This window comes from Camelina sativa, chromosome 5 (assembly GCF_030686135.1).
Source record: "Camelina sativa cultivar CO46 ecotype springtype chromosome 5, ASM3068613v1".
NCBI lineage: Eukaryota > Viridiplantae > Streptophyta > Magnoliopsida > Brassicales > Brassicaceae > Camelina > Camelina sativa.
Genome location: NC_141884.1, coordinates 25178738 through 25194855, shown reverse-complemented (window position 1 = coordinate 25194855; position 16118 = coordinate 25178738). Strand labels below are relative to the sequence as shown.

Below are 16118 nucleotides of genomic sequence, written 5' to 3'. Positions count from 1 at the left end.
TGAAACAAACTAGACTCAATCCTAATATGTAAATGCAACTACATGAACACTCTTTTTTTTTTTTTTTTTTTTTTTTTAATTTTTATTTTTTTATTTTGTAAATTTTTCAAATTTTTTGGGTTTTTTCAATGCACATAGATGCAGACTCAAATGAGTAAAACTAGCATGCAAAAAATTTGAAATAAGAAAATAAGAAAATAGAACACAGTGTTAAATACATTCTAGGACCCTTCCCCAAACTTAAATTACACAGTCTCTATGTAAATAAAAGTCGGAAAAAGAATCCAAGGATCACACAAAATGAAATAAAACTAAATGCAATGCTATTTACAAAGGTTTGATGAATTTGGTACATCATGGGTTGGTGAAGAAAGAGGTTGTAGCAGCCTCCATACTCGCCAACGTGTAGCCAGGGTCGTCACCGGCTTCAGCAGGTGCCGGGATTCGCTCGTTAGAGAGCTCGGTGATGTGCACGGACGACTTGCTCGGACCAGCATCCGAGGGGTTGATCGTGGGAGGCATCGTGTAGCTCATCGGGTAGGGCATCGGATAATACGATGGGTACGGTGGAAGAGGTCTGGAATGGTCACCCGTGTAGCCACTCGCAGGGTGCATCAAATACGGTATCGTGTACGGCATCTGGTAAGGCGGAGGGAAATGTCCTGAGTAATCACCCGAGTGTGTGCTCGATGGGTTCATCGGGTAAGACATCGTGTACCCCTTCAGGTTAGGCATCGGATAGGCGCCTGAGTGGCTTCTCCGCGGCATTTTGGGTCTTGTGACTTCCTCCTCGGCTTGGGGCTCATAGGATGATGCTCTGTGAAGCTCTGGAGGTGTCAGTCCTCGAAATCTAAAACTTGATTCATTATGGTGGGTGATATGATGAATGAATGATGTGATGTGATGATGAACATGTGGAATGCAAGGAGTTTCAATTTCCCTTATGCTGTTGTAGTATAAGAGATGTCAATCCTAAATGAGTGTTATGCAAGCAATCAGGATGTGAATATTTGTCTAAGTTAAGCCAATTATGTAGGATGTTTGTCACTAACAACCTAATGATGAATGTAAAATGCAGAAAGTAAAAGCTACTAAGACTAGATGCTAAATGTAAAGAGAACATGATGATCTAAGCAGTAATGTAATGAAACATAAACATAAACTATAGCAATGCAAGACAAGTAATGAACAGGATCAAACAAAAAGCTAAGTAAATGCAACAGGAATGAAACTAAAATGAAACAGGAAATGAGACAGGACAAACACAAAACATAAACAAGAGACTCTGGGGTGAGCTCGAGCAAGCACTCGATCGGATGCTCGATCGAGTACTAGGTCGAGTTGACAAATGCGAGAAACAGAGCAAACCAAATAAAACAGAGCAAGACAAAAGTAAATCAAACAACAAGCAAACAACAGGATTTAGACTAAGAAATCAATAGACAAGGAAGGTCTTGAGGAGGGATTCATGGGCTGGACTATGGATTATGGTCATCTAACTTGGTCAACAATCTCAAACAACATGAGCTAATCTCTAGACAATGATCTCCTATAACATGCTAATCCACTCTCATGGCAAAATTAATTTAGCTCCTATATTTCTAAACTAGTTCTCACATAGCAAAGAACTTATAAAAGCAAGCATTAAGCAGCATATCATTTATGTCAAAAATCAAACAAAGCACCTAATCTCTTAGCATGCTTAATGATAATCTCTAGATCTAGCCTTATCTAGCAACCTAGATATTGGTGTGATGCGAAGAATCTTAAAATCAAACCCTACCCTCTCGGTTATAAGGTCAGCATAGAGCATATCTAGCCTAGAAGAGATCTATAACAAACAAGCTTGACCAAGCTAAACAATCCACAACCACAATCCAGCCTAACCCATCCTCAAGATCCTAAGCCACTACTCACAAATGCTAAACATGATCAAAGAAATCATAAACCCAGAAAATAACGAAACTTGCATCATTAGGAAGATAAAGCAAAGATCTACAATATTGAAGAAGGAATCAAACTCGAATTCTTAATACTTTGAAAGTTATTGAACAAGCAAGTATCAAGAAATCTCTTGTTTTCTCTTCAAAAGGAGATAAAGATCTAAGAAATGCAAAAAGCAAAAAGCATAAATTTCCAAAAGGGCAAATACTAGGTTTTTAGATTTTCTCAAAGGTGGCTCTATGGGTGGCTGAAGGGTACAAGACCCTTTTATAGAAAAAGTAGTGGAAGCCCTAAAAATGCTAAAAGACAAAATTACTAGGCGGCTCGGTCAACTCGACCTGGTGCTCGGTCGAGTGACCGGTCAAGTTGACTCTTCTTCTGCTTCTTCCATCCGGTCGAGTCCATCTTCGCACACGGTCGAGTGTCTGGTCGAGTGGAACTCCGGACCTTGATTCTTCAGCTCTAACTCCCTTGCTTTCTTCTCTTGTTAGCTTCAATCTTCTTCAGCATTCCTTCCATGCTCCTTAGGCTCCAAAATCACCTGTTTATGCAAGAAAATATGCAAATGCAATGCAACTATACTCTAATGCATGAACAGTCCTAAAGCTACACAATAATGGCCAAAATAGATAGGAAAAGATGCAAAAGATGTGAATATACTAAGGGAAAACAAGGTAAAATATATGAACATCAAAATCCTCTTAGCGGTCCGCTTCTCCCCATCCATGTGGGTGCATATGCCGAGATGGGAGCTGAGGCACAACTTGCCTTTTCTTGTAGCTCCTTTATCTGACCTCCCATCACCTTCACTGAACCGGTAATATCCTTCACTTTCCTCACCAGAAACTTGTTCATCCTCTTCAGCCATCCGATCCTTTTGTGAGCTTCCCTCACTCCAACTGGCTGCTTTTGTGAGCAGATGTACTCCTCAAAGTCGTAATCCTCCGAGTTGTCTCCTTGTTCTCGCCCAGTTGGCTCTCTCTCTTCAGCTTCGGATTCCTCCTCCGGATTGTACAGCTCCTCTAGAGGTGGTGCAAAGTCAATGTTGTCCCCCAGCCGGACCTTGGTGCACACTACATTGGGCAGGATCATTTGGGCGGCTCCGGCGGTTGAATGGACGAACTTGAAGAGCATCATGTTGTTTGGCCTCTCATAGGCCAAAAATCTCGCCAGCACGAGGTAGTCGATGTCCAGCCATCTCGGGTCATGTACCACTCCTTTCAAAGGCACATCGCACGCCACCAAAAATGATGTGACCAATCCTCCTATGGAGATCTCTCTAGCTCCCTCTCTTCTCTCAGTTTTCATCGCCCAAGACTTAAGGTAGAGGAACTGATCGAGCAGCACAAAGACAATGCTTGTATCCGCAACATCTCCCACTAGCAGTGTACCATCCCTAGCATTGTCTAACACTCCACACAAGGCAATGTCTAGCAGTTGGAGTTCATGGTCATTCACATTCCCAGTCTCCTTTCTAGCAAAAAGAGTGCAAGCAAGGGACTTGTGAAAGTTTCTCAAAACAGGGCTCCTTATTTGGGCGGATTTGGAGCTTGTAGACTTGTAGGAGAGCTTGTCGCCTATTGTCAGCCATAGGGACCTCATCTCCTCCTTGCTCACCTCCATGCCTTCTCCACTCCCAGCCTTGAAACCATACAGCTTCTCCATCTCCTTGAAAGTAAGCCGGTACTCCTTGTTTCGCACGGAGAAGGTGATGAACCCGATCCCCCCATCGGGTAGTAGGGTCGGGTGGTCCTCAGAGTAGTGTAACCGTAGTGTTGAGAAAAAGTGGACCGTCTCCTCCTCATAAGCTTCAAGGTGGGCTCGCATCATATGTCCTAGGTGGCACATGTCGAACAGGAACTCGACATCTCTAGCGATGCCCAACTGCTTCATTGTTTCTCGGTGAGGGTAGCGGGTACCTACGAAACTCATCTTGCAGAAAACCTTGAAGAGTTTTGCTGGAGTCTCCACTTCTTTCTCCTAAGATTGGCGTGTGCGTTCTCTCTGTTCCTCCTCTCGCTCACGGTTCTCCTCCTCTGTGTCTCGATCCTCTTCCTTAGCTGCTCTCTTAGCTACCTTCTCAGCCTTTTCAGAGGCTGGTCGTTTCCCTCTTGCAACCGCAGCTCTGCTCCTTAACCGCGATGTTTGGATCTCCTCCGGCTCTCCTCCACCAGCATCAGAATCGACCTCCATAGGGTCGGTAACAGTTCTCTCAGACATAGACATGTCCCTACATCGAGGAGATCGGCGAACAACACTCGCCACCGGGCTTGGTGAGCGAACTCGGGGGTCTACACGATCGGTTGCTCGAGCACCGGATCGAGTGACGGATCAGGTTGAGCATCAGGTTGGAGAAGCAAAACGTTCAGCCAGCGGTTGGGAATGCGGAACATCTCCTCTTCCTTAGGATTCTCGAGGTTCGACGGCATCACCTCCGGTTCTAGCAGTGGCAGTGGCGGAGGTTGATCTTCTTCCCTTCCTTTGGTAGGTGTTCATCTTTGGTGACATTATCGAAACCTTGAGAAGAAAGAAAAGCTAAACTTCGAGATTAATAGGGTTAGTTCTCGAAAAATCAAAGAGTACCCGAGTTTGAGAGAGAAAGGATAAGAAGACAAAGAGTTTTTAGGGTTTAGAGAACTTATGGAGTTGTGAGAGTTAGACTTCTTAAATAGGGAGGGTTGGCTTCTTGGGCTTTCCGAGAGTGGGCTAGGGTTTGCACACTCGCTACCCGAGCAGAGACACGATCAGGCGCGTCGAGTACGGTGTCGGGTTCCTCAAATTTTCCTTTTTCACTTTTTATTTTATTTTATTTATGTAAATATGCGAAAATAGAAAATAAGATGAAACAAATAAATCAGAATTAAAATAAAATAGAATTAAAGATACCTTTGGGACTTCCTCCCAAGTAAGCTTATTTTAAGTCACTAAGCTTGACTCTTCATGCTCTTTAAGCATGGGATTTAGGAGGGAGAGGTTCTGGAATCCTCTCCACTATAGCAGGCTGATTCAATTGATTCTCCAAGTCTTGTCCAGGTTCCACAGCAAATGTGGTGTTGACTTTTTCAAGATGTTTGACTTTTCTCTGCTTTGTCTTAGTGGAAAAAGCTTGACCATCAATGGTTGGCCTCTTAATTCCCTTCTTGACATCAAACTCCATCTTGAAGTGCTCCCCATGCTCAATTCTGATATTGCCTTGCTTCACCTCAATCACTGCACCTACTGTTGCCAAGAATGGTCTCCCTAGGATCAGTGGATCGTCTCGTTCCTTATCCATATCAAGGGTCATAAAATTAGTGGGAACTTCCATACTTCCAATCCTGAGTGGCAAATTTTCTAGGATCCCAATAGGATGTCTTATTGTTCTATTAGCTAGAACCAAATACATACTACTCGGTTTAAAACTGGTGAAACCCATCTTGTTGGCAACTGACAGTGACATGATGCTGACTGAAGCTCCCAGATCGCACAAGCAATTTCTGAAAATCTGAAGTCCTATCGAGCATGGCAAAGTAAAAGAGCCACGATCCTCCAATTTCTCCTCGATTCGCAGCTCATGATCTAAGCATACTCCACTCCTTAGAATCTCATACCTAATCTCCTTGACAGCTTCCTTAACCTCAATCTCCAGCTGAGCTGCCTCCTTGGTGATTTCCTCTTGGAGCTTTACGCTTGGCCATACACTCTGCAAGCGCCTCCAGTTGTATGTCAAGAGCAGCATTGAACCTTTCCTCTAGTTCCCCTTTTGCTGCTACAGGCAGTTGAGGCTGATTTCTCATCTCAACATCTACTCGATGTATCATCCGATCACCATCATCGAGTGAGTCATCGGGTTCTGCCTCGGGTGGTTCTTCGGTTTGTGATTCTCGAACCAGTCTCCTCGGGTAAAGGCTCGGGTTCATACTCGGATATGTAGTACTTGGCCTCATTTATCCCATAGTGATCCATATCCTCCCCATCTTGAACATCACTGTCCTCAGTGAGGTAATCCTCATAATCATCATCAAGGACGATGGCTTGGGCAGTGGCATAATCCTTTGGGTTCTGAACAGCTTTACCTGGAAGCTGGTTGATCTTTGGAGCTGGTTGGTTGTTGTGGTGGCCCCCTAGGTATCTCAGCTTAGTATTGAGTGAATCGTACTTGGCGTTCAAATCATTGTATCCAGAATCGATCTTGTTTCTCATTTCCACAAACCGTTTTGCGGTGTCCATAGCAGCTGATGCCTGATTTTGAATCATCTACTGAATTAGGCTGCGTAGGTCAGCTTCTTGTGATTGGTTCTACGGGCCTTTTTGTTGTTGGAATCCAGGTGGTGCAATAGGTTGGTGGTAATTTCTAGAGTACTGCTGCTTAGGAGCATAGCCTTGATTGTATTGGACAAAAGGCTTCTGCTGGACCTGGTTCCCTTGAACTGCTGATGGGTAGATCTGGTCTTGAGGGTTGGCAACATTCGGGTTACGGTATGACAGATTCGGATTTGGCTTGTAGTTGTTGTACCCTTTGTTGTAACCACCTTGGTTGTTGATGTAGTTCACATCCTCTAGCTGAATATTCTCCCTATCTTGTTGTAAAAACTGCTCTTCCTCTGATATTGCATGAACATGCTGCTGCTGGCTGAGGAGCTTATCGAGCTTATCATTGAGGGCTTTCATGTCCCTCTTATACTTGGCATCTTCCTCTCCAGTAGATCGCTTAATGCGATCATACTCCTCATTGTAATGCCCATCAGATTGAGCCAAGTTCTCCACTAGGTCCCAACCTTCATCAACATCCTTGTTGAGGAAGTTACCATTGCTTGCGATGTCCAGCAACATCAGTATCTTGGGGACCACTCCTCTGTAAAGTGTGCTTAGCAATGAAGCATTTCTGAAGCCATGATGAGGACATCTGGTAGTGTATCCCTTGAAACGTTCCCAAGCTTCACTGAACGTCTCATTTTTCTTCTGAACAAAGCTGGAAATATCATTTTGCAGCCTTGCGGTTTTGGAGTTGGAGAAGAATTTGGCCAGAATTGCCTTTTTGCACGCTTCCAGAGTGGTGATGGACTCCTTGGGGAGTGATTTCTCCCAGATATGTGCTTTGTCTCCCAAAGAGAATGGGAACAGCCGGAGTTTGAATCCATCCTCACTAACTCCATTTATCTTGGTAAGGCTACAGAGCCTATCAAATTCATCCAGATGATCCAATGGGTCCTCTATTGGCAATCCATGAAACTTGTTGCTTTGTATCATCTCGATGAGACTACTCTTGATCTCAAAATTGTTGTTCTGCACAGCAGGTGGCACAATGCCATTCCTTTAAGTATGAGTAGATGGAGCATCCCCTGCTCCTATGTTGGTCCTTGCTTGAGGAGCTGGTGGACCGTTCATTGTTTCCTTAATTGTTGCTGGTTGCGGGTGTTGAACTTGTTGTTGTCTGAGTAACCTTGGTCTGTCGATGTTGTCGATGAAAGGACTCAAGTTTTGGCTACCCTTGGATCGCGTTTGCATGCACAGGTAGGTGACCGAGTGAGTACACGAAGGTCAACCCGATCCAGGTGATCGAGTGACAGGTCGGGTGGGTGATCGGGTTGTATCTGAGATTCAAAAAAAACAAAAATGAAAGCAAACAAGTTAGATGCCGAACCAATATAGATAAAAGAACTTGATCTAGCAAGTGCTGAAATCCTAAACGTAGCAAATTAAAAATCAACCAAATGGCAACGGCGCCAAATTGATAACAGGATTTTCACCCAGGGTATCAATTCCCTATGCAGTTGTAGTACAAAGGGTTATCAATCCAAATTGTTTTTATGCTAGCAGATAAGATGCAATCAGAAGCAAGCAAGTCAAGCCAAACAATGGTGGGTTTTGTCTAACAATCCTAAAATAATAAAAGAAAAGAATATAAACAAGAAACCACACGACCTAAGCACTCGATGCAAGCATTCGAGTACAGGATCGGGTGGGGTGATCAAGTAAACAAGGAAGGTATGAACAACTCAAGGGGTTACTCGAAGCAGGTGATCATGACCTGTTCGGGTAAGGGATCGAGTGATGAATAAAAATGCAAACAATTAAAATATGAAAGCTTCTAAGGATGGGGTAATCGACTCCTAAGTGTTCCTGACCAATACAGATGTCTTACATGCCTCAAGAAAATATTCCCTAGACAATGAATCTCTAAAATCTTGTTAAAACACTCTCGTGATAGAAACAATCAACCTTGATCACTCCCCTACCCAACTCTCGTTGGAGAAACATGACCAATCAGGCAATAAGAACCGATTCATTATTGTCAATAAACCCCTTACTCATCTAATCTCTTAGGCTAAGTGAGTAAATCTCTAGCATTGGTTGATTCAAGCATTTCATCTACACCTCTTGGTGGTAAAACACCCTAGATCTAATCTCACCCTCTCGGTTTGTTGACAGCATTAAGAACACCAATCTAGAAGGAAATTTATAAAACATATACAATCAAACTAAGACATCATAACCGATCAAGAACATAAAATCATCTATCCCATCCCTAGAAACTTTACTACACTACTCGGAAATCATTGCAAAAGACATAGAAACAAAGATGAACGAAGATTGCATTGTATTAAAAGATAGGGTAGAAGATAAAGAGTACAAGGTAGAAATCTAAAGAAATAACAAAAAGATATAAAATAAATCCTGACAAAAGTGAAAAGAAGTTTGAGTCGCTCTAGATCTCTCTCAGAAGCTCTTGCTCTCTGGTTTGAGGGGTCTGCGGCGTGCTCGTTTGCGAGGAAGAAGAGGAGAGGTTTATATATGGAAACCCCTTTGACCTAGCTTCCCAGTCCTGCCCGAGGGTCTACTCGATGGGGTGTAAGAGGATAAGGTCGGGTTACTCCTCGGGTAGATCTTCGAGTTGTTATTCCTACTCTTGGCTCCTCCTCGATCGTGTTGGGGTTCAGACTGTTCTTCCAGCTCGATGGCTCCTTCGGATACATGCTCGGATTTGTCCTTGTTTCTCCCCATTTTAGGCTCTAAAGCACCTGTTTTCATCCAAAGTATGCAAATGCAAGAATGAAACACCCTAAATGGCCTAAATGTGAATTCCTACAGTTAATGACCTCAAAATGCTAAGGTAAGGGTATAAACAATGCAAAATATGGACAAAAAAGGATGCTGAGAGTTATCACCCGTACTCGACCTGTTACTCGGCTCGTACCCGTCCCGAAAAAAGGGGTACCCGTAGCTTTAGGGTCGAGTGAAGGGTATTATAATTATATTACCCGTGAGTAAGAGACGAGTATAGGGTATTAGTTTAGTTTTCAATACCCGTCCCGTTACTCGTCCCTTTACCCGTTTTGTTACCCGACCCGTAAATACCCGTAAATCTTTTGTATTATTATTATTATTATTTATTACTAATTTATAGAGTTAAAGTTAAAACCTAAGTTCAACTTAGCCTAACTGAATAAATATATTATTTTTATTTTCAATGTTTGTAATTTTATAATTTTTGGAACTATATGTTGCATAAATTTTTGAATTTTTCCTTTTACGGATTCCAGAATATAAAATTATTATTACGATTATTGATATTTTTTTATGGATTTAATTCTCTGGTGCCCCTATACCAGAAATTCTTTTCTGCATCACCTCCACTTATTCTCACTATCCCCTTCTTTAATGAAATGACGAAACTACCCTCTAACAATTTTGAAAAGAAAATTGAACGTACAACTACATCCAGTTGTACTGGATATCCCTTAAGTTATACCTCCAGTTGTACCCATCGCATCTTAGTTGTACCCGTCGCACTCTAGTACGGGTACAACTAGAGTGAGACGGGTACCCGTCGAAATCTAGGGATCTAGGATCTTAAATCTAATTCATGTAGGGTTCTAGTTGTCATTCATGACTGAGATATATTGTTACATGAACGCGGCACAACACCGTTGGAAGGAACTACTTATTTTTTTGCTAAGGTAGGATGAAGATGAAAATACTCTCTGTGGTTTCTGATGTAGAGGGATCTGAAGATATTACCAAAAACAGCCTCTACAACATGTCAACACACAGCTTACATCAATGGATAGAATGTATACTTGAAGTAGTTGATTATATATCGGAAAGCGTGGATCTGTGGACATAAACCGACTCAATTAAGGTGTTTAGGGCTTTTGTTCTGTTGTTCATCGTCAAGGATGTCTTCAATTTTCGGAAGAAGCCTGGAAAGAGTATTTTTGTTTTTCAGGTTACCATAACCTTAATTCTGGTTAAGACTTGGAAGTTAAAACGATGACGAATATGTCTAATCTTCCAAGGGATTTACGGGAAGAGATCCTCTCTAGGGTTCCGGTGAAGTCTTTAAGAGCAGTTCGATTTACTTGCAAAAAGTGGAACACTTTAACTAAAGATGATAGTTTTGTAAAGAAACACGTTAGCCAAGCAAAAGTAGCATCAGCAAAGGTCAAAAGAGTTCAAATTGATCATGATATTGGATTTTAGGGTTTATTTGGCGAGTGTCAATCTCCACAGCAACGTTATATCATGCATGTATGAAGCATGAAGCTAAACTTACTAGCCTAGACGATTCAGATGTATTTGATGTAGTTAGAGTCATTCACTGCGATGGTTTGTTGTTATATATCATGGAAAACACAACTAAGCTCATGGTTTGGAACCCGTATTGTGGACAACCCCGGTGGATCGAACCCGTATATTGGACCTATATTCGTATGCTTTAGGATATGAGAGGCACATAACTTCTTGCCGCATGCACAAAATCTTGAGATTTATTAAATCTAATGCCAATTTAACAGAGTACAAAATCTATGATTTTAACTCTGATATATGGAGGGTTCTTGATGTCACATTAGAAGAGAAGATCAGTATACCTTATCTCACTTAAGGGAAATACATATTGGTTTGCTGAAACAAGAGATGGACAAGATTGTCTCCTACTCTCTTTTGATTTTTACAAGAGAGATTTAGGCTGCCTTCGTGTTTGAGTTTTGGAAACCTACAGATCTTGTGACTCTATCTAGTGTTAGAGAAGAGCAGCTTGCGGTTTTACTTCACCGATGTGAAACACTAATGATGGAGCTTTGGATTACGACTGAGATTGAGCCCAACAGCGGTGTGGAACAGCAAGGTGTTTTTAGCAGTGAATGTGAGACCACGTTGTTACTATGAAATTCATGAGTTTTCATATATGGATGTGAGCTAGTTTCTTCATTGACGAGGAGAAGAAGGTTGCTGTGATTTCTGAAACCTACAAAGGAACACACTCTGCCATACTCACAACGTAGCGTACATTGTTGGAGTGGATATTGGCCGAAACTATAAAGAAGCGGATCTCGGAGTATATGTCAACCATTCTTACCCATTTGCATGCTCTTATGTTCCAAGTTCAGTGCAGCTTTAGTTAAATTTATTTTACAATAACCTATAATCAAATTATTTATACTGTTTCTATCGTGCATTTCTTTTGGTACTGGAGCTACTAACTAAATTGTAGATTGAAGTGGCGTGTGGTAGAGCAACACCCTTTGCCATACAAATGTTATTAATATGACAAAATCTTAGAAATGGATTCTTTAGTGTCTTGCTCCTTGCTCAACTTTTCCAGAGAAATGAGATTCCGGAAAAAAACAATGTTAAACCAACAAGGTCAAAATCTTCAAACTAACCATTCAACTCTATCCGTTAACCGTTAATCATTTTCAATCCTCGGCTGCCCAACACGGAAGAGGAGCACGGATAACTATAGGATCATCGGTAACCGGATGATCTAACGACAAACACTCAGCATGAAGCTCATGCCCCTCAAACGTTCTTCCACTCCACTCATACCTTCCATGATACTTCACATCTCCTCTAATCGGAATCCCAAGATACTGACAATGTAACCTAATCTGATGCGTCCTCCCACTTCGCGGAAACGCCCTAACCACAACAACAACATTATCATCATCTCCATCACAGCTCAACTCTTGAACCCCCTCAACTACAACCACATTCTCCACTTGACAAGATTCGGTTTTTATATTCTCCACACCGTTTACGGATACAACTTCAAACCTTGTCTCCATATCTCTAACGAAAGATCCACCAGGTAAGACTTTACCAACGTCAGAAGCAGCATAAACACGCCAAGCTCCGTGCTTCGACCGTCCATGACCCGAACTAACCGTGATCTTTCTCCAATTTGGAGATGACCCAATACAAAGAGCAATGTAGGATTTACTAATTCTATGTTCCGTAAACGCCTTAACAAGCTTAGCAGCTACTTTATGAGACTTGGTAATGATCATCACACCACTTGTATCACGATCTAATCTATTCGCTAAATGAAACTCACTCGAAGAATCTGAAAACAAATACACAAAAACCCAGAAATCGAATTGAGTAAATGATTCCAGCAAACATGGATGAATTAAGATTTAAGATTTGACTCACCAAGAACGACTTGAGGAGCAGAGCGAAGAACAGCTTCACAGTAAACACCTTTAGGTTTATTGACAGCCATCAAGTGTTCGTCTTCGTATAATACATCGTCTCTTGTGAGATTGAAAAGACTCGATTTTGATGAAGCTTCCATTGCTCTTCTGAGTTCAATGTCTTTCGAAATCGGAGGTGGAGGAGCTGAAATGGGTTTTGGGTATTGGAGACTGAGTTCAGAGGTAGTAGCTTCCATGGCTTTGACTGAGATTGCGAAATAGGGTTTTGTAATTATTGAATTTGCAGAGAAGGTGATGCACGAGAGGTTTCGAAGAATTTGCACGGACATTGCTCTGTTAATGTATCTTCTTCTCTAAAACACAAGAGCAAACCGATCCGATCTAACCGAAATACTTAATCCAGTGAGCCAACCAAAATTTAATTAGTTTAATTCGGATAAGCCAATCCGTATTAAACCGATCTAAAATCGATGTTTCTTAGTAAATTAAGGATGCATTTGACTTACGGTTCAATCCGAACCGAAACAGTACCAAACCATCTATTCTATATTAGGTACTAAACCAGACATTCGGTAAAACCGAACAATCTTAACCGAAATAGAATTGAACCGGATCCGCGAAGTCCATCCGGTGTCGAACCACAAAACCCTAACTATTTTGGTGACAAGAATCGAAATTTTTTTTCTGGTTCTGATCAATTTCGAAATGTTATCGTTAATCATCAGAAGATCTCGAAGCAGATTCATCCATGGAACCAAGATCACAAGTAGTTTTCTCTCTTCTTGCAACTTTCGCACAGATGCAGATTTAGTTTTGGTTTCTAGAAGAAGCTTCAATCCACCACCTGCGTCAAGCGATTTCGGATTCGATTTCGGAAAAATCTCAAATCAGAACCAGAATCAGAATCACGCTTATTCCGGGAGTAGTTTCGTTTCCACGACTCGATCACTGAGCTCAGAAGCTGTAGCTGTGGCTTCGACTTGTGATGGACTTACAGTAGAACGAATCATAGCTTATCAATGGCCGATTTTAGATGAGAGTGAAAGTGATTGGAAAAGCCACGCTGCAGCAATTTCACAGTCTATTCAAGTCATCAAGAGACGCTTACAGGTAAAATTGCGTTTACAAGCTTTCCATTGTCACTGTGTGAATGCTCAAATCGTCTTGAGAATACATATACAGAACTTGCCTGAATCTTGACAATTTTCACATAATTTTTACTCTTTTGTTTATGGTTTTGGTAGTGGAAGAAACTCTTGGTGAGGCTAAAACTGTTATCTGCAGAGCTGGATAAGCCTGATCTTTGGAACGATCCGAATCATGCTGGTAAGATAAGCCGGGAGCACGGTTCGCTTACGGGGAAAATGAAAGGAGTTATGACTTTTGAGAGAGAACTGCTTGAACACATTGACATGTTAAAACTCGCTAAGGAGGAGAATGATTCAGAGTTAGAATCGGTGGGAGTTCTCGCACTCTAGGCATGTGTTTCTTTTCTGTTTGCAGTTGTTGTTGAAGACGGTTAAATCGTAGGGGAACTACTTGAGAGTTGAGACCAAAACTGCCGATGTGGCTCGTAATATTGCTAACCATGATTATGTTTATTTCTGCTACAGGAAACTTTGAAGGCATTGATTGATATGAGAAGGGTTTCAAAAGAGAAAGAACTTGAGGCTTTATTATCTGCGGAGAATGATCCTTGTTCCTGTTATATCGAGGTGACTCTTAGAGACAATATGCATGAGATTTTTCTCTCTCTGGCTTCATGTTATGAAGCTCTGATAGGTTTGTTGAATAGGTTCAAGCTGGAGCTGGAGGAACAGAGAGCAATGATTGGGCATCAATGGTAATGGAAATGTATAAAACATGGGCTCAACGACGCAAATTCTCAGTCACTGTTGTTGATGAAGCGCCTGGAGAGATTGCAGGAATCAAGGTTTGCTTTTTTTTCTCCTAGTAGATGAAATGAATCGTACATTTGTTATACAGGAATCTGATAGAATTCAAACTGATGAAATCGTTATTGTTTCACTTTAACAAGTACAACATATCATAGAGAGACTTAGAAAATCCCAAATACCACCCCACTTATTGAGGCCCAAAGTCATGTTATCTCTGTACCTATCCCAGTCAACTATAGTTACTGAACTGGCTTACTAGTTAGGCTAGTTATATTGCTCCTGCACTAGACTAACACACAAAATTATTAGGATCACATCCGTAACCGTTGGCTCACTTATTGATCCAATTCTGTATCCAATATTCACTCCAACATCTCATTTTTTATTTGCAATTGGTCAATTCTATAATTCTGAACCGTTGGCGCATTGTCTTGAATAGCGTGCGACAATTAAAGTGAACGGAGAATACGCATATGGATATGCCAAAGCAGAAGTTGGAGTTCATAGGCTGGTGCGTATTTCCCCATTTGACAGTGGAAAACGGAGGCACACTTCGTTTGCGGCAGTTGCAGTGATTCCAATTCTAGGTGATGGGTCGACCCGTGTGCAGATCAATGACTCGGATCTCCGGATAGAGCGGTTCCGTTCTGGAGGAGCCGGTGGACAGCACGCTAACACCACGGACAGTGCTGTGAGAATCATTCACATACCAACTGGCATAACAGCAACTTGTCAGAACGAAAGGTCTGGTTTCAATGTCTTAATTTCTCTGTTATTTTTCTTCGACTTCCTTTTCTCTCAACTAAAAAAGAATTCTGGATAGGGCTGGCTTTTGGTTTTTTTTTTTTTGTTTTTTTTCTTGTACGGTTTTGAGAAATTTATAGGACAGTTGTTTTTGCTTCGGTTCTGTTGGATTTGAAAGAACTTGTGTTGCTAGATTGGATTGGTTTTTATGCCCATCCTTGAGTTTCATATGCAGGTCGCAGCATATGAACAAGGCTTCAGCAATGGCTGTACTACAATCACGGTTAGACCAACTGGAGATGGCTCGTCAGACAGCAATGAATGCTCAACATACACAATCACTTACCGAGATCAGCTGGGGAAACCAGATAAGAACTTATGTTCTCCATGTATGTAATACCGAATTAACATGATTCCCCTGTACTTTTAGTTTTATTAGCTGAACGAGCTGGGTATTCTTTGTTTTTGCAGCCATACAGAATGGTGAAGGATCTGAGAACAAACTACGAGGTCTCGGATCCGGACTCGGTTCTTGAAGGAGACTTGGATGGTTTCATCTTGAGCTTCTTATCTTCTTCTTTAGACAAAGATGATCCAGGACATTAAGGTAGTGTATTGAAACAGAACTTTAAAAGATTTTGGAGTTTTCCTAAAATCAACTGTTATTTAATTTATGATTTTCAAACATTTTTTTAAATCTCGTGTTTGAATTTGAAATTTATGTAAAGTTATTCAAAATAACTCACAAACTCTTGTTATTCAATTATAGGTTGATAAAATTTATATCAAATTCAGTATCATTCAAACTTTTTTAAAAATTCAAAATAACAAGAAATGGTTTGAATTAAGTATTGATTATTTTCCACAACAAGTGTCATCCACCACAACAATACTTATCTCTAATATGCAATGCATGTCTTTAAGATAAACACATGTTATTACAATTTGTCCATTTGTCGGTACACTTTTCATTCTCTCTTTTACAAGTGTATGAGTTATCATTTCCTCATCCTTATTATATAAATAGGGATTATGTACAAATGTTGATATGTGATGAGTATATATGAAAGTAAGAAGTCACTGATAAAGTTTTGCCTTATTGTCCCCCTTTTAT

The 16118-nt window shown here is 41.2% G+C and overlaps 2 protein-coding genes, 1 non-coding gene and 1 pseudogene across 4 annotated transcripts; 3 read left to right on the top strand and 1 right to left on the bottom strand.

The window, feature by feature from the left end:
- The first annotated feature begins 6811 nt into the window (after positions 1 to 6811).
- LOC147944327 (small nucleolar RNA R71) lies at positions 6812 to 6918 on the top strand. Its single transcript, XR_015558656.1, has one exon. It is a non-coding gene; the product is annotated as a small nucleolar RNA R71 (small nucleolar RNA).
- Positions 6919 to 10206: 3288 nt separating this feature from the next.
- LOC147944326 (putative F-box protein At3g24580 pseudogene) lies at positions 10207 to 11326 on the top strand (annotated as a pseudogene).
- A 76-nt stretch (positions 11327 to 11402) lies between these two features.
- On the bottom strand, positions 11403 to 12730 carry LOC104787395 (RNA pseudouridine synthase 1). Its single transcript, XM_010512974.3, has 2 exons — positions 12361 to 12730; positions 11403 to 12271 (listed from the first exon to the last, which is right to left on the bottom strand). The coding sequence occupies exons 1-2, from the start codon at positions 12689 to 12691 to the stop codon at positions 11625 to 11627; spliced, it is 978 nt and encodes a 325-aa protein (XP_010511276.1). The 5' UTR covers positions 12692 to 12730; the 3' UTR covers positions 11403 to 11624.
- A 282-nt stretch (positions 12731 to 13012) lies between these two features.
- LOC104787396 (peptide chain release factor PrfB2, chloroplastic) lies at positions 13013 to 15804 on the top strand. 2 transcript variants are annotated; one of them, XM_087450735.1, is made up of 7 exons: positions 13013 to 13472; positions 13607 to 13840; positions 13976 to 14077; positions 14158 to 14295; positions 14700 to 15004; positions 15240 to 15393; positions 15476 to 15804. In XM_087450735.1, the coding sequence occupies exons 3-7, from the start codon at positions 14000 to 14002 to the stop codon at positions 15608 to 15610; spliced, it is 810 nt and encodes a 269-aa protein (XP_087306861.1). In that variant the 5' UTR covers positions 13013 to 13472; positions 13607 to 13840; positions 13976 to 13999; the 3' UTR covers positions 15611 to 15804. The 2 variants fall into 2 exon arrangements, with proteins under 2 accessions (XP_087306861.1, XP_010511277.1); XM_010512975.3 differs by having other exon boundaries at positions 13030 to 13472; positions 13607 to 13819.
- Positions 15805 to 16118: the final 314 nt, after the last annotated feature.